At 47.3% G+C, this 25,725-nt stretch overlaps 1 protein-coding gene across 1 annotated transcript in view; it reads left to right on the forward strand.

Annotated features, from left to right (window-relative positions):
* Positions 1-644: 644 nt before the first annotated feature.
* frmpd4 (FERM and PDZ domain containing 4) overlaps positions 645-25,725 on the forward strand; it is a 33,887-nt gene continuing 8,806 nt past the window's right edge. The window contains exons 1-7 of the mRNA XM_062535059.1: positions 645-759; positions 16,802-16,921; positions 21,654-21,814; positions 22,625-22,727; positions 23,827-23,872; positions 25,154-25,258; positions 25,532-25,639. Coding sequence (XP_062391043.1) covers positions 716-759; positions 16,802-16,921; positions 21,654-21,814; positions 22,625-22,727; positions 23,827-23,872; positions 25,154-25,258; positions 25,532-25,639 — 687 coding nt within the window. The 5' untranslated portion in view covers positions 645-715. The remainder of the gene's footprint in view (positions 760-16,801; positions 16,922-21,653; positions 21,815-22,624; positions 22,728-23,826; positions 23,873-25,153; positions 25,259-25,531; positions 25,640-25,725) is intronic.

Below are 25,725 nucleotides of genomic sequence, written 5' to 3' on the forward strand. Positions count from 1 at the left end.
CAGAAAGTGACAGACCCCCCTGTGTCCTGAATCCTCTGGGCCTCACTATTGTCAGTGATGTTGCTCTGTAAATCAGCAAAACACTGCAAGGGGCTCTCGTTAGATAATTATCAGGGATTGCCAAAACACAGTCAGAGTCGTGTCTGTGTGTGAGCTGGCTGCCTGTGGTGTGTGCTGTCTGTGTCCAGCAGCAGAGTGCTGTGACTGGTCCTCTGGCCTTGCTGGCCTGCACGTCCAGGCAAGAGGACACAGTCCACTTCCACTGGATTTTCCATTTTTTTGTTGGCGGCGGTGGCGGTGGCGGTGCCCCTCTCCTGTGCCAGATCCGGCTGACTCCGGAGCCCAGCTGCTCCCCATTGATCCCTGCCTGCCTGCCTGCCGACGCACTGGCCTGGAATGTGATGTTATTTCATTACTGAGGCAGAAGAGACGCGCGCCCTGTGCCTCTCTCTCTCTCTCTCTCTCTCTCTCTACCCCCAGGCCATCAGCCCCATCCCCCTGCCCCCCACCCCCCCCCTCCTCGCCCAGCAGACTGGGCCGCCACTCGGGCTGTGCATCCGCTCACATCCGGACGCTCTGCTCCGTTCCCTCACTCCACTCCGAGCAGGAGACGAGCCGCTGATCCGCCGCGGTGAACTCGGGAGAGGGACGAGGAAGGCCCTGTGACCGTGACCCCGACCCAAGCCCAGACCCAGACCCACGTACACGTACCGCTATGGAGGGTTCAGACAGTGAGCTGGGAGTCTTCACGGTCATCCAGTGAGTACTGATCTGTGATCTGTTTGTGTGGGGTTTTTTTTTCAGATTTGATCATTGTGAGTAGGGCTTTCTCAGACCAGCAGCTTAAGTATTCATAACTCTGGTGGTGTGTGTCATCGGTTGGTAATGTGTGCCAGTCAGTGGTTTGGTTTGTGATGGTTGTGCAATTCCAAAGAGTGGCGATTATGTTGAGAGTTTGTTTGTGGATAGTTCTGTAGTGAACATCTCAGCTACAGTACATGTATATCCAGGCTAGGAGATGACTTCATGCCCACAATATGTGTCATAGGGTGGTTAAAATAACAAGCCATTGTTCGCACATGCCCGCGTTTGGCATTACTGTAGTTTGGCAACCCCATTAGCATTAGCTTGTTATGGCCATCTTATGCTGTAATGTATCACAAAAGTCAATTCAAACAGATATCTCTCCCCTGGTCTATTCCTGAGTTGTACTGGATAAGTTCACTGTATGAAAGAGACTATGTACTGTACTAACAGAAACAGACTCTGCTGCTTAATTTAGTGTTACGCAGCAATCAATTCCAATTTGCTTCATCATGACTGCATATCCCATGAAAAAAAAAAATCATCTAGTATTTCTCCCAAACGGTGTCCTTGACTGTTTCACTGGTGGCAAGGACGTGTGTGTGTAGTGAGATCTGTGGTTCTCCTCCTTTGCTTTCTCTCGTTCTCCCTCTGACTCCTCACACGTGGGGTGTCGGAGCAAATGCGTTGTGTGTGTGTGTGTGTGTGCCCCGGGGCACGGTAGGTTGGGACAGAGCAGACTCAGGCTCATAGCTGTGTGGAGAGAGCAGTCGAGGTGGAGGCCATGATGCAACCCAGTCTGCTGTTACTGTAGCTCACCTCACACACACACACACACACACACACACACACACATAAACATAAACACACAAACACACCCGTTGACACTCATACACAGACACACACACACACACACACACACACACACACAAATGCACACGTACACACACACAGACACAGACACAGGCGCACACACACACACACACACACACACACACACACACACACACACACACTAAACAAACACGCACTCACACGCAGCACATCTGGTGTGTGGGCTAGAGGCTAGTGCACCTGTGTAAGGATGAGAGGTCATGGGATCAGAGCTGACAGGTCCTCCTCCCCTCCCCTCCCCTGCCCTCCCCTCTGCCCAGCCTCCAGATTACCCCCGTCTTGCTCATGCTGGCCCAGGCTAATCTGCATACGTGCTCAGACGTGCCTGGATGAGCAGTGCGAGTGATGAAACCCAGTGGAATGAATCAGGAGCTTGCATCATCATCGTCGTCAGCACTGAGGAGCTGCCGCCGCGCATATTTGTGCTACCCGGAATTTCCCGACTATTAGCCGCGGCTTATACGTTGATTTTGCAAAATTTCGTCAGCTATATGAGGTTACATGAAATACATCATGGGAGCAGTTCATATGGCATTACCTGTAATATGGTTTTGTCTCATCTTTTACTGTAACTTGCAAAAAATACGGTCCTGCGGCTTATACTTACATAATGCGGCTAATACACAGGAAATTACTGTACTAGTTGGCAGGGATGTAAAAAAATGTAGGTGTTTTGATGACCTTGTTCCTTATCTATTTTTGACACAGCTACAGGTTTCTCCCGTTGATATTATAGAACCGTAGAACTATCCGGAAATAACCAGGCGCCGACACGTTCCGAACTGATAGTTACTGTAATGTATTCAGAGGAGTGTGAACTATAAGGTGCAATTAGAGCGAGAGAGAATTCTCCTGGGAAACGGGAAAAGAAAATGACATCTTTGCCCACATCATATTTAACCCTTTCATGGAGCAGGGGAGCACACCCCCTTATGACCGCCCATTAAATACATGAGTCATGACTCATTTCCAGAAAAATAAACACATGACGCCACCACGAGGGATGTAGTCTCCTCGTTCAGGGGCGCCCAGTAACCTGAATCCCCCAAAGTAATTACAGCCTCTCCGTATGTGTCAGTCTGCTTTTAGCTTAGTTTATGAGCAACTTCAGCCTCAGAGGATCAGAGTCTGCCAAGCACTTGCTGAATTTAGGCTGCGATGGGCTTAAACATCTGAAGGGGATGAATGACTGAATTCAGCTGTTTCCTGCAAAAAAGGATGAGGGCCAAATCTCTGATTGGACGGGCGTAGGCAGGCACCACCGTCTGCGTGGATGCGGCTGTGACTTGACCTTAATATCTGTGGTCACTCACGGCTGGCCCTAGGCCCTGATGGCCCCCGACTGTCCAGGACTCCCAGATGGGCTGAGTCGTCGTAAACACGTGACCGTGATGATGTGAGGGGGGTCACTGTCCAAGTTTCAGTCTTCTTCCCCCCTTCCTCCTCCTCCTGTCTGCCCTAAATACCGGACGGTGGACAATCTTTACACGATGACAGCCACTGGCAGTGGAAAAAAAAGCGCAAGCGTCACTGTGCAAAGGTGCCAAGGTCTGAGATTATTCTCTAGTGATGTGAGGTTATGAGCGTTCAGACTTTCTTTGATGTCTGTGCACGTGTCGTGCATGCATGTCGTAACCGTGTGTGCCTATGCATATGGATGTGGAGCGGATGTGGGCGTATCACGCTGTATAAAACTGATAGTTCCGGTCCTTGATTATGATTGGCTAGATCGCGTTTGATGCCGGTGTAAAACCCAACACAAACATACACCTTGACTACAGTACATTTTGTTCTATAGTAAATGTCGCTCGCGCGTCGTGCCTAACAACGCCCTTTAGCTGTTCTGAAATCAGTGCAAACGGCGGCCTCTCGGGGCTTTTTGCCTAAGTATCATGCATAAACAAGCCCCCCCCCCCCCCATCGTAGCACACCTCCTCCGTGACTCACAGCGCAGACGCTGCGGACCTTGAGGAAGAAGCACGGGGGCCAACGGAGGGGTCAGAGAAACGCGAGTGTGATATCGCGGAAGTCTCGTTGCGTGGACGTTGTGCTCTGCACTCGCCGCTGTCTCCGTTGAGTCCCTCGGGCTGTTGTTTCCCCCCCCCCCCCCCCCCCGAAATATATCCACCACTGAGGATCCTCGGCTATAGCAGCGCGGGCTCTACAGCGTCTCTCCGGGACGATCACAGCACGCTCGTCGTGCGAGGGCAGCAGGGACGAGGGCAGCAGCAAACGCTCGCCGTTTGACGTCACGGTGTCGCTCCGTGACGTCAGGCTCGCCGGGGCCGCTCGCGAGTCGAGGTCCGCGGCCGTCCCCAGCCACGGTCGCAGCAAGCAAGCACACCCAGCACACTGTATGACTCCTCTGCGTCTGACTGAAGTGGAAATGACAAGTTTCCTCAGCGCACGCTTCACCTCCAGCAAAGGCACTTTGAGTCATTCGTGTAACGCTAACAAGCACTGGCATTTTAATATGGAATCGTGGCTTTGTGTCTGGAGAGGTGCTTATAATTCATTGTCCTCGTTTCAGAGCGTTTCACAGTTTTCTGATGTTATTTAACACATTGGGAATGGGCTCTGGTGAGAGATGGAGATGATGCCGGATATTCTTTGCAAACGTATTGGGAACGTGCATAGAACAGAAGGAGGCATTCTTAATACTTGCATACTCTTGACACGCACAGCATCACTCATACTGTTTGTAGTCAGCCTTCAGGGGGTAGAGGATCCTACACAAATGTTTAGGGGAAAGGTCAGACTGCCAAACACACACACAAAACACACACACACATACACACACATGTGCGCATGGCGTGGCGTGCATATCCAGCCCCTGAGGGAATAGGATGATCCTACCTATGTAGTGGGCTAAGGTCAGACAGCTGAGCATGCCATTCTGTGACTAATTACAGTGGAGCGTGTCTGTGGCTGACTCAAGTGTGACATATTGTTCACTGACTCATGCCGTTGGTGGGAAAGTTTGGAAGTATGAGGAATAGAAGAAAACGAGTTCGGAAAAGGAGCTTTTTCTTCTGTATTTTGTTTTCCGTTACATTATAAATGCGCCGGGGAGATGAGTCGGATATTTGAAAATGATTATATGATGATAAACATCCAATGGAAGCACAATCATTGATTACTCTGAGGACTGTGAGGTCAGAAGCGTGGTGGTGCTATTGCGGTGGATCAGGAGTGTTATGATCGAGCCCGGCTGGGTGCTGTAGCCGCTCGAATGACAGAGGCACCTCATCGGAGGTATGTGATTAATGAAAGGCAATTCTTCCTCAATTAGGCGCAAGAGGGTCCACAATCCATCATGTGGAAAGCTCCCGAGCGCAGAGCCTCCTCCCCGCGAGTCCGCTCATACTTATCACTTAGGGCCAGGCCAGCGTCCTCACCGCAAACCGGATGTGTCCTCGTTTGGTTGCCTTTTCCTCTTTTTTTTTAGAACGGGACATTTATTTGGCAAAAAAAACCATGCAAAAATAAACATTACACCGCAACCGGATGTGTGCTTGTTTGGTTGCCTTTTCCCTTTTTTTTTTTAGAACAGGACATTTATTTGGCCAAAAAAGAAAAACATGCAAAAATAAACATTACATGCATGCAAACTAGATGTGCCTTTAATGTCTTCTTTAACTCAAAAGGAGATTGCTTTTGGACTTCTTGTGCAATTCAAGTAGTTCAAGCCGAGATTTGCTGTCCCACTGCTGCGCCTCATGCCCTCAGCAGGGGGGGTATTGACTTGATTCTAATCAGACTAGGCAGTATTTAGCTCTAAGAACGACCCCCGTTCCTGGAAGAAAAATAAACAGATAAAGTGAATAAAAGCAAATCAAATCGAGAGCAGAGGGTGTTGGGGGGGGGGGGCTGAGGGAGGAGAAGGAGGGGTGATGGATGTGCGTGAGAGCTTGTATTGACGCTCAGCCCCCTGTGCTAGTCATGACTCAGCAGGTCTCTATAGCACCTCCAAACCTGCTGATTAATAGCTCGTCAACACATCTTTATCGGCTCATATCCGCACAGGCTCTCTGTCCGTTCGTTTTTATTGTCCGCTCCTGCGCCCGTCCGTAGAGGTCAGAGTTCAACCTCACGGTAACCCTGGCCAGCCTGACTGGGTTTCAGGAGCGGAGGACAATACGGTGGAGAGCTGCATCCACTGGGGAAGTGGCAGGGGTGTGCCATGTGTGTTTTGATGGTGTTAGGATGTGATGTCTGTTTTGATGGCGTGAGGAGGGTTGTGTGTTTTGATGGTGTGGGAATGTATAGTGTGTGTTTTGATGGTGTGGGGATGTGAGTGTGTGTTTTGATGGTGTTAGGAGGGTTGTGTGTGTTTTGATGGTGTGGGGATGTATAGTGTGTGTTTTGATGGTGTGGCTATGTACAGTATAGTGTGTGTTTTGTTGGTGTCGTGTGATGTGTGGCTATGTATAGTGTGTGTTTTGTTGGTGTTAGGATATGAGTGTGTGTTTTAATGATGTGAGGATGTGAGTGTGTGTTTTGATGGTGTTAGGATATGAGTGTGTGTTGTGATGGTGTTAGGATATATGAGTGTGTGTTTTTGATGGTGTGGTGTGATGTGCGGCTATGTATAGTGTGTGTTTTGATGGTGTGGTGTGATGTGTGGCTATGTATAGTGTGTGTTTTGATGGTGTTAGGATATGAGTGTGTGTTTTGATGGTGTGGTGTGATGTGTGGCTATGTATAGTGTGTGTTTTGATGGTGTTAGGATATGAGTGTGTGTTTTGATGGTGTTAGGATATGAGTGTGTGTTTTGATGGTGTTAGGATATGAGTGTGTGTTTTGATGGTGTGGTGTGATGTCGGGTCGGAGCTGAGGTTGCGTGCGCTTGCCTGCGGCCGGTGCAGGGCTCGTCGGCGCGCGGAGAGATGACCACACGTAACCAGAGCGACTGGGCTCCCTCAGCCTCCGCCTCTAGCCACCGCCTCCCCTCTCTCTCCTCTCTCCAGCCGTCAGAGCCAGACCCATCTCATCCCCACAACCTCATCTCTGCTCTGCTCCTCTCTCTCTCTCTCTCTCTCTCTCTCTCTCTCTATCTCTCTCTCTCACACACACTCTCTCTCTCTCCCTCTCTCTCTCTATCTCTCTCTCACACACACACACTCTCCCTCTCCCTCTCTCTCCCTCTCTCTATCTCTCTCTCTCACACACACACACACTCTCTCTCTCTCTCTCTCTCTCTGGTCTCTCCTCCCTGTGTCACTTGTGCCACACCTCCTGTCTAACGGAACAACAACAACCCCCATGTTCCTCTGGATCCCCCTCTCATTTCCCCCCTTCCAGCCTCCCAACTCACAGCACCGGGGGAACTGATGATGCTGCCCTTTGCAAAGGAGGAGGGGAGAGAATCAAGGAAGCCGGCTGCCTCCATCAGCAGTGATTTGCGTGCCCCTCTCCACCCCTCCCTCTCATTTGTTCCACCCTCTCTCTCTCTCTCTCTCTCTCTCTCTCTCTCTCGCTGCCACTCTCTCACTCACTCACTCCCGTTCACGCTCTTGCTCTCTTTCCCTCTCTCTCTCACTCACTCACTCCCATTCTCGCTCTCTCCCTCTCTCTCTCTCTCTCTCTCTCTCTCTCTCTGTCCCTCACTCCCTCTCTCTCTCTCTCCCGCTCCCGTGCTCTCTCGCTCAACGCTCCCGTTTTGAAAAGCTGTTGTTACTGCACAGCCTCGGCACGTCATTCCACTGCGATGGCAATGAAATAGAGTTGGCTTAGCCCAGCTGACAGAGGCATGCTTTGAAGGATGTAGCCTGGGAATCTGCGCTGCCAGATCCTGTTCCACGGGCTGTGAATCCGCGGCAGCCGAACGCGGAGGGGACACGGCGATCACTCAGCCGTGCACAAGCCCCGGCAACAGGACTAATCTCTTCCACCTCACTCCTGGAGAAAAAAAAAAGCTTCCTCTCTCTCTCTCTCTCTCTCTTTTTTTTTGCTCTGTTTTCTTTCATTATTCTGAATTATTCATTCTCGCCCGCACGTGGACGGCAGACCTCAGCATGGAGGTAGAGTGAGGCGCATTTCTGGACCTTTTTTTTCTCCCTCCCTGGTCTGACCACAGCCTGCCGTTCGTATGGACGTGTTCAGCTTTGTGAAGATGCCAAAGCTGTCGGGGTGAGTTGGCTCGACGCCGCGAATCGCCTTGTGTGTGCTAACGTGCCCTTTTGTGTTCCTGGCAGCCCGTCCATTATATCCAGGGACATGACTTAGAGAAGCAAGGAGGATTTACATGAAACGGTTTCAAGCAGCTCGCAAAAAAAAAAAAAAGAAAAAAAAAAGCTAAGCAGAGGCTGAGTGTTGAAGATGATAACTTATTCCTTGTGCTGTCACATGTGATCATGTAGGCAGAGAGGAAGAAAGAGAGAGAGAGAGAGAGAGAGAGAGAGAGAGAGGCATGGAGGAAGGGAAAGAGTACTAATAAAACTTAATGAGGTGTTCCCTTAGTCATCATAATTCGTCTAAAACTCATTTGGTCTTTACATGTGTTTGGTGGGCTATATTATTTGAGTTATGTTGCATCCTTAAACACCCCTGGCATGAGATTTTAAACATGACTCTACAACACTGAAAGGATGATAAAGCATGGTGAGATTTTAACACATCATAGCTGTGTGTCTGACTTGATAAATCGGCAATAGACATCTTTTGAAGAAGAGCATGAATGTTGTGTCTTAAATTATTTGCAGAGGCCTGCTTTAGCAGATATTGCATTTCTTTGGGAAATGAATAAATTAAATGATGATTATTTTAAATATTAAAATATAAGTACAATGGGCACAATGACATGTCTGTGAGAACAGAGAGGGAACATATCTGAACATTACTGTAACAGAGGCATAGCATGGCCGGTAGTTCTTTGCTATTGCCATGAGATCATAGCGAAGTTCTTGACATTGTGCAGAATCAGTTCACAGTTCTTGGTATGATCTGTGGACAGTATTTTCAAGTAAGCTTATACAGTAATGTTGCATCCTACTGAGCATCACTGTCACATTTTGGGTCGGCTGACTTTTCTTGATTTGAACCCAGTTAATCTTCCTAACGGACTGATGCCCTGATACCAGCTCATTGACAACAGGCCTGCTACTGAATTCTGACTGTAGATTTGCAAAATATGCAACTGTGTGTGTGTGTGTGTGTGTGTGTGTGTGTGTGTGTGTGTGTGTGTGTGTGTGTGTGTGTGTGTGTGTGTGTGTGTGTGTGTGTGTGTGTGTGTGTGTGTGTGAGTGTGTGTGTGTGTGTGTGTGCATGTGTACCCTTTCACTCCAATCCAGTTGAAAGGTACAGGCACAGTCATCACTTTTAGAACATTTGCTCTCTCACGTTGGCACTGATGTCACAAAGAGTTGCTATGAGCACAAAGCACAGAGCAGCACTGAATCTGACGCTCCTCCAGTTTTTATAATATGGCTATGGCTATGGCTATGGCTATGGTTATTTAGCAGACGCCATATTACTCAAATCAGGAGATTAATTTATCTGATGTTTGATTTCAGGGTTGTTGGGACTGTTGTCAGCTCTTGTTTTGCAGAGGAATTACAAACAATTGTGCACATATGCTTTCAATACATTTAGTCAACAATTCCCTAAAAGCATTGGTTTGGACATGCTTCAGTGGATTTATTATTATTATGCAAAGCCAACATTTTTGCTAAGGTCAATTTCAAATCAGAATTGTTTATCCAGAGCGACCACTCACTCACCCACACCATATGGATAGGGTGGGTTTTAACCCGAATATTTTGAACATTATTTACAAATCGTGATGACACTGGATTAAGATGACATCAATCTGAGATGACATCTGGTGCATTCGAATGAGCAGTGGCTGAAGAACAGCCTATGGAGCTGTACTGCTCAGTGCACCAAAGACCAACACAGACCCCCCCCAGACCTTTCTCCTAGTGACATGCATGGGTTCTTACTGTGCTCCTTTTTTTGAATCAGTGATTCAGGGGAAACGGTTGTAAAAGAAACAAGAGAGTAATATGTATATGTATCCCCTCTGGTATCGTTTTAATACTCAGCGTGTGGTCTGAGTCATCATCTACAACTCTGTTCAACATTGGAAGTGCCCTATTAACGCTGGGGAGTGCGATCTACTGAATATTGGTGGTGTGTATATTCCAAAAATACCACATTCATACATTGAGGTACAGTACGTTGAGTGGTTTAAGGCTGTGGGTTATCTGGGAGACGAGGTCTGGGACTGCTGCCCGCTATAACAGAGAAGCAAATATTGTACATTCTCTTTTGCCCTATAGTCTGTTGAATCTGCCTTGTGCTTTTAAAGTCAATGCTCCTGGTTAAGGCCAAATTCAAGGAACAGGTTGAGCTCTTAAAATGTTAGTCTGACATTGACATTGGCGGTTTGGTTGAGCTGCTCTGGGAATGAAATGATGTCGGCTGTGTATTTCAGGAGCAGAGAACGCATCCTGCAGAAACACAAGTAAGGACACACTAATGAGAACAAGCCCACATGCATTTCCTCATTTTCCAAATGGATGACTGCACTGAGCATTTGTGAGCACTAAATTTAATCATGCCTCTGTCTTCTCTGTGTGGCATACAGTATACTGGGGATGTAAAGCCTCTTTGTCTGTCCTCTGCAATCATTTTCCCCTGTGTTGGGCTAAAACCCTTCAGGTGAGCATCCTTTTATCTTCACAGCGCTATCTTTTAGCTCATCAGGAACCTTCCTTTTATAGTTACTCTCATTATTCCAGTATTGTCCTTGCGCTACAAACTGCTGTGTATATTGTATGGCCTACATGACGCATAACACATAATATCCCAACGTGCCTCTCGTAAGAGAGCTTAACATCTTTCTGTATTATTATCGTGGGTCTGAAATACTGCAGTGCTGCTGCCAAATGCAACATGTTCCCTGCTTAAAAGTTAGGCAGACTTCAGCATCTTGTTTGTGAAAATGTGTATAAAAAGAAGCACTTCATAGAAATATGGAAGGGGCATATTTAATTCATGAATCTGTGTTGCTCTTTGGCTGAGCCCTTTCTCTGAAATGGATGTGGAAAGTAACACAAGCTTTGGATGAAAAGTATGCAAGCCGAAGATGATGTTTTTAGAACTAGAAGGTTATAAAGCAGAAGGTATAAACTAAAATGCTTCATAAGCGAAAAAAAAAAAAACTCTTTCACTGGATGCTCAAAAACTGAATATGCCTACGGTTCTGACATAGTTCTGGCATTCTTACTGTATATTGTATGGTTGATGTGCTCAGTTCATATTCACAGTCTCCTTTGTGGTAGAGGCAATTTCGTTAACCTAATTGTTCATTAGAGTACAAGAGGAGTTGAAGATAAAAAAAACCTTTTGAAGTAGAAGCCACTCAGGGTTACACATTGTCCAGAGCAAAATGGACGCTGTGTGGAGCCCCAGGTGTCAGGGGCAGAAGAAAGGTTGCAGGCCAGTATTCATCCCAATCTTTCAAAGCCCGGCCACAGAAAGAAAATAAATAAATAAATACAGCGGCATAATAAGGTGCAAAAGCATTCGGAGGAGCAGGTCCCTTTGCCTGTGGGGCAGTAGCACAATAGAGGGTGTTTTATGTTTGCTATTAACGTTATAGGGGCAAGAGGGAGAAGGGGGGTTTATGGCATTCAGTGGTTTGTCAATGGACAAGTGCTGTAGTTACTGAAAGGCCATTGTGGCTGTCTGTACATTTACAACCATGCCAACTACGAGCGTGGCACTTAGAGCTAATGCTGACGTGAAGGCCGTCGCTCTGTTATGGCCGCCGCCGCATCAACTCTCCCATTAGACCTGTTTCATATTATGGCTCTGGAGTTATTGGACATCATCTAATGAAGGGGCTAGCATTCATCAGGGGACTGTTGCTGTCTTTGTGGTGCCTCTGTGCAAAGGTATATTTGGCTTCACAATAGAGCAGTGTTCTGCTCGGAATCAGATCTCATGAGGAGGAGGCATGATGCGGGGAGACTGAGCGAGCTCTTTAATGAGCGCCTTACCAAATGTCTTAGGTGGGCGGAAGACAGATTTTCCTGAGTTTCCTGAGTGCAGAGAATTGACTGCGAAATTAAAATAAGAGAAACACGTCTCTCTCTCTCTCTCTCTCTCTCTTTCTCTCTGTGTGTGTTTGTGTGTGTGTGTGTGTGTGTGTGTGTACGTGTGTGTGTGTGTGTGTATGTGTGTGTGCGTGCGTGCATGCGTGCGTGCATGTGTGTGTGCGTGTGTGTGTGTGTGTGAATCCTGACAGAAGCCGGTGTAATCACGTTTGTACACTGTGGTCATTTGGATTCCAAACTGGACATAGTGTACACACACAGGCACCACCGTGGTGTCGCTGGCGGGCCAGTTTTATTAGCTGTGTGGTGCTGTGAGGCTGTATTGATGGCCCGTGTTGGTGGGTGTTATTGCGTTATAATTGGTGCAGTGCCCAGTCAGTTCCCGGAACTGCTTTGGCGCCGTGGAGTGCAGCCCCCCCCCCCCCCACACACACACACACACACACCGAGAGACGAGGGCTTGACGAGGCTCTGACGCTGCACACACTGCTCACCAGGGCTGCTGGAGGTGGGACAGCTCTGACAAGCCCATGGGTGGCACAGCACAGCAGACATCCCGGGGGCTCGGGCCGCCATATGGGCAGAGTGGAACAGGGGAGTTGTGGGCAGTGCCGCCGCTGAGACGGGCAGGAGGAACAGCCGGAGAGCGGACAGCAACAGGCCCCTCTCGAGTCCGCGGAAGAGAAGAGAAGAGAAGAGAAGAGAGCGTCCCCCAGGGCACTTGGCGGCGTAATCCACATTTTTACCACTGCATAGCACTCACTAAGACAAACACAGGATGCATAATGAATATTTATCCCATTAAAAATGTAGAAAGGTAAAAAATAAAAAAAATAAAAGATTGAAAAAAAAGGCCCCCACTAGCTAGCTGTGGAGCGTTTTTCTTACAGGAATGCAAAGTAAGCAGTGCGTTTATTGTTATGCAAAATAATCTAAACGGCACAGAAACTCTTCTCTGTATGCCACATTGTCTGCTCCAAATGGACTGTACAGTATATGCACGGTTTATGACTGCATATCATCTTGAGCATGTGAGAACGACAGACAGCGTTTTATTCTAGTTTCATGAGGCACTCCGCGCTCAGCTCTGAGATATGGCAGCGTATGTCAAGAGTCACAGGAAACCATATTTACATTTGTTTTCATAAAAGGATGGAACGGCGGAATTATTCATACCCATATGTAACAGACAGTGGAGTAGGATAGATTTGGTTCTGAATGGTGGGATTGTGTGTGACATCAGAATCTTCGTAATGAAGTGAGACGTTTCTCCAAACACCCAGAAAAAAGGAGACGAGTTTGTTTTGCCGAGCGCGGGAGAGAGAGGCTCTGTGGTGCATGAAGTCGAGAGTGGCTTCAACGTCGACGGCGCTCCGGCACTTTCTGTTTTTCTAGTCGACTGGGGCCCATCTCCTGAGATGGTCATTAAGCATGTTTCTGTGTATTAAATTTTCATAAAGATTTTTCGGGTTACATAATCTTGTCCCACCGACCTGTCTCTCCTCACCAGCACTGTGGTGGATGTGGATGTGGATGTGGATGTGGTGGTGGAGCACAGTCACATGTAAGTGGGGAGGGTCACCAGGGGATTCTCTGGGCTCTCCGCCTCTCTTGTACTCCTGTCATCCTCATCATCATCATCATCATCATCACGTACACCACATTATCATCTGGAACTCTATTCTACACATCTCCGCTATCTTAAAAGGCTGTTTCCGTATAGGAGCTATAGGTGCTCTGCCTTCCATGACATGAGTGGTGGCCAGATGTGCTCTGTCTTGCATGACACGGATGGTAGTCATAAGTGACCTGCCTAGCATGACCGACATGTACAGTACAGTAGGCATACAGTAGCACTGCCATGGTGTGACAGAAGCATGACAATACAATACAGCTGTATTCAAAAACTCTAAAGTGCTCAGGCTAGATCCCAACATAGTGATATACTGTATCTCATATACACAGTGTGTGTGTGTGTGTGTGTGTGTGTGTGTGTGTATTGTATCCTTTTTCATAGTATCTATTTATGTATTTTTTTTCCATTTATTTCTGTAGTTGAATGGACACTTGAGCACAATAAATGTCAATACTTATAAATGCTTATTTATGAGTACACATGACAATACACGTTGAACTTTGAACTTTAGTGTTCATTTCCACCAGACTCTAGATCCAAACACAGTCCTCCTTTCTGCGTGACTGATAGGAGCCCCAGCTTCATTATAGCATGGCACCAATAAAGCACGTTCCAGAGGAATAGGTTTCCTTAAGTGAGTGGGGATTTGCATATCCCTGCTCCTCGGTAAAGCTGTGTGGGAAGACAACAAGCGGCTGTCCAGTAGGCTCTTGTGTGTGGACGGATAGCGGGGCGAGATGAGCGAGAGGGTGGCCGCCTGGGTTCCATTTCACCTCCTCTTGAGATCGGTGTGGGGGTGAATTATTTACTCGGAGCCGAGGATCGTGTTCGTGTGCCGGAATGTGACGAGTGTGTGGTCTCTGTATAGTGGCCACTGAGGGAAGCTTAAGTAATTACATATTTGGGGAAATGAAACATTGATCACTTTTCAATGAGGTCAGCAGAAGAGGAGAGAGAAATGGGAAGAGGGATGTTTTCATGCTCTCTTGAGCAAATATCGGTCACATGCGCACTTTCTCACTCTTTACCCGCAATTACTTGCCACATAGGCCCCAGTTCAGGCACGTTAGGATTGTATTTTGACAAAAATAGATCAGCTTTTCATTTATCGGTGAATGAGAAATACATTATCATTACATGCGCAAGGTCAATAAGCAATGGCACTCCATGAGCTATGAGACAGGATGACCCTCTGTAATTTCCACTTAGATACTTCAACTCCTCTGACCTTTATTGCCATGGCAACAGGGACCAGTGGGGCATTAAGCAGAAGCCTCCAATTTGCTCCTGTTTATTTTATCGCGGCATGGCTGATGGGCTTTACCATTTATCCAGCATCCTAGCTCGTGAGTGTTTGTAATTGGCACACTGCGTTTATTGTATGCCATAGATGTAGTAGAATTAGCAATTATCCAAGACCGACCCCACAAAAATGAGCAACGGGGAAATATTGGAGCTTCTAGCAGGTGCTGAGCTTTATTTATTTATTCAGTCTGTTTACTGCACCTTGTGTAATGTTTTGGCTCTCACACATAGCATAGACGACACACACAGACAAACACTGATTTGTTGATAGAAATGAATCCCCCAAATAGGATTTTTCAGTCCAATTAGCACCTTTGGAGCCTTAAACGGTGAGGAGTATGACAGTGTGTATCGCCTGCGCGCTCTCGGCCGTCTGTCCATTGAGCAGTGCAGCGTGTGTTAGTCAGGCCCGCATGACAGAGGTGGGCATCATTTATTGATGGCGGCGGAGGAGGCGGCAGCTCAGTTTCACCGTGTGGCCGTGTCTCCTGGCCCTCTCCTCTGGGCTGTAGTCAAGACCAGCGCACGCACCGGCAGGGCACCAAAGAGACACAACAACGCGTCAAAGGTCGACATTTCTACAGGCGCCTTTGTTCAGTTTTTATCTTTGTTCAATATGGAGTTTGAGCTGTGTTTGGGGCATTCATTTCACTTTTCTGAGGGCCCATCAACTGGAACAGTGAGTACAGAGCTTCTCTCATAGACTTAACAGATCTTCAGTCTGCCTCAGCCGCTCACTTGTTAGACCTTTCAGAGCAATACCTGTTTCCACAGAAATACGCTTCTGTAAGGTACTTAACAGCATTTTAATAGCACACAAAATTATGTTTTATTGGCAACTTGCTCATCAACTTCAAATAGACAAATGACAGACTAGTGGCTGAACTGGGATCTTGAGCTCTCACGTTAATTATGCCCACTTGAGTTGAGCTGAGTTGAGTTCTATAATCAGTCACCCATCTCTGCAGATCTGGTATACAAACCGTTTTTGTTGTTGTTTTTGTCTTTCTTTTTAAAGTTTTAATGAGGCTAATGTAGCGAATGCCCAGTGGAGGCAACTGGGTCACGTCAGCGCTGGGCTAAGTGCAGAGAGGCTCAGGCATTTACCTCAAGAGCTGTGTGCACCACACACATACACACACACACACACACACACGCACGCACACACACACACACACACACACACGTACTCACATGGACTCTAGTGGACATAAACATGACATATAGCGGAGGACACATAACTATCAGATCTGCTGTGAATAATAGATGCTCCGAGCTTAGTTAGATAGCAGGCATTCCTTTCATGTGACAAGGAGCCCTTTTAAAAATAGAAGGAAACAGAAGGAGGAGGAGGAGGAGGAGAAGAAGGAGGTGGGGATGGTTAAGCAAGACATGATGAGGAAGCCGTTCACACTGACAGAGCCCCACAATTACAGGCAGCCCGCTCTCAAAGAAGCACTTTAACACCTACAGTACAGTGAAGAAATGGACAGGGCGCCATTAAAGGCAGAAGAGCAACAATCAGTCAGTGCTAATGAATCTGATTTCATCTTTTTATCTAGACAATTACTGTGTGTTATGTCTGGATGCTGCTCACTGCAAAAGGAATATTATTTTGTTAGATTAGGGGAGGTTAAGGCCCATGATTATTTTTCTATATCTTTAAAACTGCACTTGACATTGTCTTGACTGAAGAATCTCAGAATTAAAAGTGCCTTCTAGGGAATCTACTGGCAACTAGAAATAAAAAATAAAAAAACCCAATTTCATGGCACCAAGAGAACTGGAGTGAAGCATAACAATTATGGTGGCATGTCAAGATTGAAAAATTAATTCACTCTGTACCCAGTGATTAAACTCCGATGGCAGACTACTTGTACAACGCTGTAGCCACACGTACCACAGAACTACTGCTCTGTAATTATTGCACAAATCTGTGTAGTGGTAACACTGAGCCGTAGCTGACAGAGCGGCGAGCGTTATGATGTTGATGTTTGCTGATGAGTGGGATGATGATGTTGTTGTTGTTGTGTGTGTGTGTGTTTGTGTGTGTGTGTGTGTGTGTGTGTGTGTGTGTGTGTGTGTGTGTGTCCCACAGCAGCCACAGGACCAAGGCGTCGGGCTGGCCACCCCCCTCCGGCAGCTGGAGTCCCTCGCAGGGAGCCCCCAATGGCTGGGACATGGCGTCCAATAGGGAGGGCAGAGACTGCTTCATCAAGTGAGTACTGTAGGGCTGCTGCTGTGTTGGCTCCCGTGCAGATGTTTCGGGGAGGCTCTTGTTTTTTTTGTTTTTTTAAATCCCAACCCCTGTGATTATCCCAGACACGTTACCCAGCTCGCTCGCTTCCCTTACCCATCACCCACCCCGCTCAACTCCACCACCCCCCACCCCCCACCACCCGACCCGACCCCCCCCCCCATTCTCCATCTGTGCATCCAGCATACTGATGCTCCCTCTTCCTGCCTTCCCTCTCACCCCTTCCACTGCTGCTGCTGCTGCTGCTCACTCCGGTCTGTTCCCGAGCAAAGGCAAGCCGGCGCTCCGACTCCGACGCGCGCGATCCTCGCTGCCCCAAATCTCCGAGGAGGAGCAGGGGAGGTTATAGCACAGAGAGCAGCGCTGCTATTAATAAGACAAAAAAGGACCCTTCACCCCGTTCACCTGCGCGCGGAGGGACTTTCGGTGGGGAGAGCAGGTGCTTTGATCTCGCTGAGAGTTCTTAAAGAATGCTGCTGCTCGGGAGATAAGAGGAGAGGGGTGCAGCCGTGTCACGGCGGTCCGGCACCGGGCGAGTGCGAGAGAGAGAGAGCGAGAGACCGGACACTCTGGGCGTCGGGGGCTGCAGGTAAAAAAGGGAAGTGTGTTTTTCTTTTGCCTTCCAACGCAGCACTTCCACTGGATGCTAATGAGGGATCCCGGAGTAACAAGTGCGCCTTCAGGCTGCTCTGGGCAGGGATGCTGCCACTGTAGGAGGATCAGGCTTTTGTAACTGCTGCGTCTCTTTGCCTTTTTCTTCTTCTTCTTCTTCTCTCCTCCCAGTAGCAGTCGTGTGTGTGTGTGTGTGTGTGTGTGTGTGTGAGTAGCGCTCATTTTCTCCGATTCTAAAAATATGACAGTTGGGCACAGAGGCATCTTTATGTGGCTGTGTTTCTTCTGCATGCTTTCCCTCCCCCCTTTCCCTCTTGATTCCAAAAAGCTTTGTTTTGTTGCTATGGCAAAATCTTGCTGCAGTTGAGCGTCTGCCTTGGAGATGGCGGTGGCAAGAGAGGAGAGGAGAGGAGAGGGAGAGGAGCAGAGAGGAGAGGAGAGGAGCGGAGAGGAGAGGAGCGGAGAGGAGAGGAGAGGGAGAGGAGCAGAGAGGAGAGGAGAGGAGAGGAGAGGAGAGGAGAGGAGAGGGAGAGGAGCGGAGAGGAGAGGAGAGGAGAGGGAGAGGAGCAGAGAGAGGAGGAGAACAGAGAGGAGAGGAGAGGAGAACAGTGAGGAGAACAGAGAGGAGAGGAGAGGAGAGCAGAGCAGAGGAGCAGAGAGGAGAGGAGAGGTGAGCAGAACAGAGCAGAGGAGAGGAGCAGAGAGGAGAGGAGAGGAGCAGAGAGAGAAGAGGAGCAGAGAGGAGAGGAGAGGAGCAGAGAGAGAAGAGGAGAGGAGAGGAGAGGAGAGGGCTACACTCCCGTCGGGTAGAAGTAGGACTAGCCACCACACAGGGGTTATGGCCTCAGCGGCCACAGCGAGCGCTTACATAAGAAGCGAGCACCACATCTCACAAACGCACAGAGCACAGACACAGGAAGCCGGCCGGTATCCAAAGAGCTGCATGAGTTCTGCTCACAGTCACACCGAAGGGACCCCGTTGCATGTCTGCTGTACGTGAGGCCGCTCCACTCTGGTGACGATACTCCCTGTGTAAAATGCATGAGGGGCTGCCTGCCACTCTGAGTTTTAATGTTTAAACTCGGGTGTCAATATTTTATTACGCTGGACCATAAGGAATTGGAGGGGCCTAGGCAGAAATACACGACTAACCTCTTAAGTGAGATTGCGTGTATAATGCTGGCCACAATAACACAGCTAGAGCTAAGGCTAGGGAGCGCTGAGGTACTGAACAGTCATGTTTGGTTTCGTTTAGTGTGATGCTGGTGGTGTTAGTGTGATGATGATGGGCCTGCTATTTATTTGCTGTGGGATGTTGGCACAGTTGCAAAATTGAGATAGTATCTGTGGGTGTGTGTGTGTGTGTGTGTGTGTGTGCGTGTGTGTGAGGGAGAGAGAGAAAGAAAGAGAGAGAAAGAGAGAGAGAGAGGAGAGAGAGTGCCAAGCATCAAAATGGAAGGACGCAGATGTGAAGACAAGGTTAAAGTGTGGTTAAGGAAGCCTCAAAAGTGCATGCATTGTGGGAGGCGTAGGTTTTATAAGAGGCAGCCCGCACACTTCCAGTCAAGCCTTTAGGCTCAACTGCTGAAGGAGAGTGAATTATTCTGCTCTGGCGCTGAATCTCACCTGAGATGCATGCTTTTGACTGCAAGTCATAGCCCAGAGACATTCATGTTATATCAAACAGTGGACTTAATCACTGGCAGCAATCAGGGACTGAAGAGAATGGGGGTGGCTGGATGACATTCTGAGGACACTTTAGTGTCTCGATCATACATATGCAGCAAACACTGTAGCTTAAGGTGCATGTCACTATATGGAAGGGATGTACTGTTGTGCCAAAGATCCTCTTTAACCCTCTCTGGTTGCGCTCTAGATGATACTGTAGTCTTTTTTAAACAGGTGTGTCAAAACGAAAAGATATCAGAAAAAGCATGAAATGTTCGCACTCTGATAAAATTGTAGATTTAAGTCTTAGCTGAAAGAGATTTTTACTGGAAGCGAACAGACATGTCAGCCATTAGGCTACTCTCAATGCTCGCACACTGTGCATGTCACTGTGCAAATGTTTGTGTAGAAGTAGAGCATCTTGTAGACAGAGGCACACTCGCCAAAGACGGACTGCCCAGTAGCCTTTTAAACCTGAGCCTCTGTGGTCAGAGGAAAACCAAGCACGTCCACAAAGGTCCTGCCCCGACTTCTGAAAGAGTTCCCCTTGAGAGGCAGTTGTAGCATTTGTATATTTTCACTGAAAGAACTCTGTGACCAGATGGAATAACAATATAATCAACAGCTGTAACGGCGGCGTGGCGTGGTGTGGCGTGGCGTGGCGCGGCGCGGCGGTCATCCCTGCTGGGCACATGGAAAATGATGGTTATCTAATCTTTCATCAGCTCCACTCCGCAGCGCAGCGCAGCGCTGGCATGAGAGGAGAGATGACCTCCCCCTGGACTGCTCCTCTCCCCCTCCGTCCCTTCAGCGGGCACCCTGTGCCCACAGCGCCTACCGGCCATCTCAAACCTCATCTGGCACGCTAGCGAAGTAGCCGTTACAGTAATGTCCATCAGCAGAATGGAGGAAAACACACAGGCCAGAATGCAGCGAAGCGTCTGTCAGATTATTGATGCGATAGGATGCAAAAAAATGGAGCTATATGGTGATTATTGGCCCACATATTGATTGATATGTGGATGTGTCATGTGATCGGCCTAATCAATGTGAAAGAGGCAGATGCTGTGGAACTGTTTGAGGCTTGAGTAACAGATAGCAATTCACTCTTCTGTGCTCGTGTCTAACAATGAATGATCATCAGTTACTGTACACACCTTCATAATGTAAAGTTGAGTTTGAAAGATTTTTGGTGGCACGTGCCATATGAATTAGCAATGGCGGCTGATTAGATTCAGAGAGCGAAATGTCTCTGCTGACAAAATGCAGTCTGAAAGGAGAGATCCCCGCTTAAAATGGGGATTCATTACCAGCTAATGGGGATGATTAGGGGCCATTAGCTCCATGGCTGTCATCACATTGGGAGGCCGGCCATGTTTAGCAGGTGGCCATGGCTAGGGAGAGAAGACAGCACATTTCCTGGATGCAGGGGTCCATATGCTTTCCATCGCACACAATCTGCTGTGCTTGTCACAATAGCACAGCTATTGCGCAAAATCTCAAGCAGGATATTACGTGAAAGACATAGCAAGGGGTTTCGATTTCCAAAACAAATGTTGTGACTTGTGGTGTCAATAGAGAGGCACGACGTGCGACAACACACACCGAGCGACTAATTAAAATAAGAACAAGTGACCCCTGTTGTTTTGATGGAAACACCTTCCTGACACCGTAATACGACACAGATGTTTGTATGGTAGCTTTTTAAACCTCACCCCCTCGGTCTGCGCTACTGCTAACCCTCGCTCTCCCAGAGAATGCCTTGAAAGATTAATTGCAGCTCTTTACCATGGAGGAGAGAGAGCATGTGTCAGAAGTGATGGTGAATTGCACACTGCCTACCCTGCCCACGGCTTTAATTAGCCAACAATGTGGGCATGCGGGAGACGCACGCGCCGCTGCAGAGATGAGCACAAGGAACAATAGAAGAGAGAGACTGCAAGGCAGGGAAAGGGAAGCAGAAATGGAAGCACTGGTAGCATATCAGCCACAGAGCTGTTTTGTGGTCCACACTGAGATGCCCTGCTGTAACAGGCCGCAATCAACTAGTGTCAGGTCACCCATGCTGTCCGAGGCTTATGATATAGGCGTGCTTGATTTATATATACAGTATGTTATATATAACATATTTATGTAACACTGTAACTGAAGGAGGCAGTATACTGTACATTATAGTGATTTAATCAGGCTGAAGAAGAATTAAGTTGGCTTTCTGAGAGAATTGATCTTTTATGAATGTTTAAGCTGAAAAGAGAATAGCTCAATCTGTGATATAAGTAAAAGGATATAAAAAAATGTGAACGGGCATTTGGCGATTGGTCTCTTTCCTGGGGCCTTTGGGGTCATACAGTATATGTGATTATATGCGTACATTATACTGAGTGTGGCTGTCCCCTCCTCCTCCCCCCTGCAGTCACGTGTCCCAGAGCAGCTCGCTGGAGGAGGTGCGTCTGGACGGGGAGAAGGTCGCTCCTCCGCCCCCGCGCAGGGTGGAGATGAGACGGGACCCTGTGCTGGGGTTTGGCTTCGTGGCAGGAAGTGAGAAGCCTGTCGTGGTGCGCTCCGTCACCCCAGGTAACATAACCCGCTCAGCTCCAGGACAACACGCTGACATGCTTGATGTACTGATAATATTGGCCGGGTTTCCCAGATTCGTTAAGATGCTCTTAAGTGCTAAGAACTTCTTAGGAGCGTTCTTAGAACGTTCTTACAGCGCTCTTGAGAAGTTCTTAGCACTTAAGAGCTTCTTAACGAATCTGGGAAACCCGGCCAAAGAAGGTCTTGTATGGTGTGATATACCTCAAGTCCTGTGTGCTGTGATATTTGTTATCTTCAGAGGTGGAAAAGTCCAGCTTCAGAGAGGAAAAGTCCAATGTATTGGTTCTATCTGTGCACTAACACAGATGATCTCACTAATTGGCTGGTCTCCCTGGCTGAGGAGTTGTGCTAATTAGAATCAACTGGTTGAAGTGAATGGTTGGCACAGATATGTGGTAGGACTTTTATTTTCTGAAGCTGGACTTTTCCACCTCTGGTTATGTTTTCCTTGATACTTTTAGTTCATGTAAAGTGTGCGGCAGTTTACAGTGGTGTATCTAAAGTGTACCATTCTTATGAAAGTGATCCAGCATCCATTTCCTCATGTGACAAGAGAGGATGTACTTTTGTAATTGCCAGAACAAACTCATTACCAACTGATACCTAAATAAATATGATTTAATCTGGTAGATCATCTGCTACAGTATAGTGCACTTCATTCAATGAGTGCATTTCATATTCATGAATTTAAAATGGTTCGTGATTTCAATCTAGCATACATGAGGGCTTTTTACAACACACACACACACACGCGGCTCACTCTCAACTGTGTTTCCTGCTGCGCAGGGGGTCCTTCAGAGGGCAAGCTCATCCCCGGGGACGAGATCGTCATGATAAACGATGAGGCCGTCGGCGCAGCGCCCAGAGAGAGGGTCATCGACCTGGTCAGGTAACGTCCAGCTCCCCTCCGTCACCCGCTGTGAGAGTGCACGAAGTGACTCTGCTGTCAGAGCTGTTCTAACAGTCAGCAGCTGGCATTCTACCTACCATACCTCCACTCCAAACCACAGAATGGCATTTTCCCCTCACTGCCAATTTAATCGGTTAACGTCAGCCGAGGATCAATGATTGATACGCACCTGTGCCTGTGACGGCGCAGGGGTCCTCAGGTGACCTGCCGCAGGCAGACGCTGACGGCAGACGGTGACGACGCGTTCATAAATGGGAGTCTGTCACGACTGCCTCGACCCTGAGCGCAGTCAGCCGTGACGGCAGGATGCTGTTGGTTTAAAGTGGCTGCTCCCAGGAGTGATGGGCCTCTCACCAGCTCGGCTGCTCGCTCACTAAAAAACGCACTGTACAGTGCTCTGCTGCAGGACACCAATGGGGGAAATTGTTATGCATAAGTTCATCCAGCCTCTGGAGTAGCACAGCAGCCATTCATCAGAAATAGAAGAGCTCTTTTTGCAATATGCTATAAATCCATTTTTTGTAATGTGATTTAAGTGTGTTTATTTTGATAATATCAATAAAAGCGCAGTTTTGAGTTTTGATTAGGTAAAGATAAATCAGACAACAAATAACCCAATTACAGTTCCACTGAAAATTACTTGGAAACCAAATAAATATACATTTATGAAAATGCATTTAAAACGGTGGAAATAGCATTTTGGAAAAGAGCTCTTCAATAGTTTAGGAAAAAGTCTGTTTTTAATAAGTTTCCGTGATTTGTGAAATAAATATTATATATTAATGTATATTGTTATGTAATGCATTGTAAAAAGCTGTATTGCCAACATACGGTAGCCTATAGAGGAATACTTACATTGTAACTCAGAGCCATCTATAACTCCTGTCTGTGTTGGTAAAAACAAGAAGCATTCATGCATTTTTAATACCCGAACATCACTTTTTAATAGCATCGGTTATGTAAAGATAGAACCACCTTAGCCTCATGTAGAAAATGGTGGCATTGGCAATGTGCCATCTTTTATTCAGCGGATGTTGGGATCTGTATTGCCTTCTCACGTGTGTTTTCCATTCTACAGGAGCTGCAAAGAGTCCATCGTGCTGACGGTGGTGCAGCCATACCCAGTAAGTTAGCTCCATCCATCTCACTCTCCCATTCCTAATCAAGGGGCCATTTGAATGATGCAGTGGTGGCTTTCTTTTGTGATGTCCCCTCCCTGCACTGTCTCCCTCCCTCACTGAAACAGTGACAGTTGGGGGGGGGGGGGGGGGGGGGGAGAGAATAACATTTAAAAAAATTAAATTAAAAAAAACCCTCTCCAGCTCACTAATTGGGGGTGCAAATAGTTTCCGGCTGTTAGGATGCTGCTGCGTCTCACACTTGGCTGACTTCAAAGGTCTTTAATCCAAACACTGGGAGCTTCCCTCCAAACACACACACACACACTCGTGGAGCAAAGAGGGGTGTTAAGGGAGTAAAGAGACCTTGGCTGAACCTCCCTCATCAGTATTCACATCAGAGGACACCACCACTGTGGACAAGACACACTCGTCAGGGTTAGACTGGGCTGGAGGGATGGTGTAAATGGACCCAAACTCAAAATAATATTTACACTTTGAAATATGGGGGCCATTGAATGGGAATCATTCTTAATATTATTATTCAGTTTCAATTATGCCTCAATATATTATAATCATACTGTTTGTCCATTTGCAAAACTCCTTAAATAGTGCCTGGCCATACATTTGATCAGAGATCAACAGAAATGCCTTGTTATGTTAGCGATGACTAATCTTTGCTCTGGCTGCTGTGTGAATCTTTTCTTTCTCTTTTGAATTCCTCTGCTTAAATGGTGCATCAGAAGCGCAGTAGATAAGAGACGCTCCCTTAAGAGAGGAGGAGAGCTTGATCATCCCACTGGATGGCAAAAGAACAAGAATCCGAGCTTTTTAGAATGTAAACTGTGAGCAATCCTCTTTTCTGTAGCCACGGCGTGACAGCGCTGGTTACCACCAGCAGGACAGCCATTGTGCTCAGACACAGACAGTATTCACATCTCATTAATGTTCACAATCAGGAAGAGTTGGGCTTTTACAGGCTGTGGCTGGTGTCGTGACCACACAAAGGAAAGGTTAGGATTCTGGCAAAGGCTGGACACATGTGAGGATGACTCTGTGCTCTTTTCTTTTCTTTTTTTAAAAAAAACTATTTTACTTATTTTATGTTTTTATCTTTTCGCTACATTATAGCTGGATTTATGGTTCATTTTAATGACCATGATGTACTGACTGAGTGACTACATATTTGTGCATATCTGTGTGAAGCACTTTGAATTGCACCTATGTATGAAATGTGCTGCAGTATATAAATAAACTGCCTTGCCTTGCCTTGCCTTGCCTTTTCAGTCACCCAAGTCTGCGTTCATCAGTGCAGCCAAAAAGGCCAAGTTGAAGTCCAACCCGGTGAAAGTCCGCTTCGCAGAGGAGGTCATTATAAATGGCCAGGTCCCAGTAAGTAATGAATGACCTCTCTGAATCATCACTATTCATTCATGGGCATGAAATGGGAGGGGAATTTAATTATTTCAACAATGGAAAGAACAAAATGCATTAGTTATGGTTCTAGAATAATTTATACTGTTGCTGTTCATTTGAAGCCTTGTAATATTTCAGATATTAAAGTAAATTGTGAATGCATTTTGTCAGCAGAATTTCAGTGGCCTTTCTTGAGCATTTTACTGTGAAATGTACGGCTAATGTTGTTGGATCCTCGTGTCGTTTCAGGAATCGGTGAAGGATAACTCCCTTCTCTTCATGCCAAACGTTCTGAAAGTGTACCTTGAAAATGGACAGACGAAATCATTCAAATTTGACTGCAACACCTCTATTAAGGTACTGTCACTACATGCTGTACAAGAGGGATATGTTTTCAGTTCATATCAGGAATAATCAGTGTGTCAGTAGTCCTTTATAGTCTA

The sequence above is a fragment of the Sardina pilchardus genome, chromosome 4 (assembly GCF_963854185.1).
Source record: "Sardina pilchardus chromosome 4, fSarPil1.1, whole genome shotgun sequence".
Taxonomy (NCBI): domain Eukaryota; kingdom Metazoa; phylum Chordata; class Actinopteri; order Clupeiformes; family Clupeidae; genus Sardina; species Sardina pilchardus.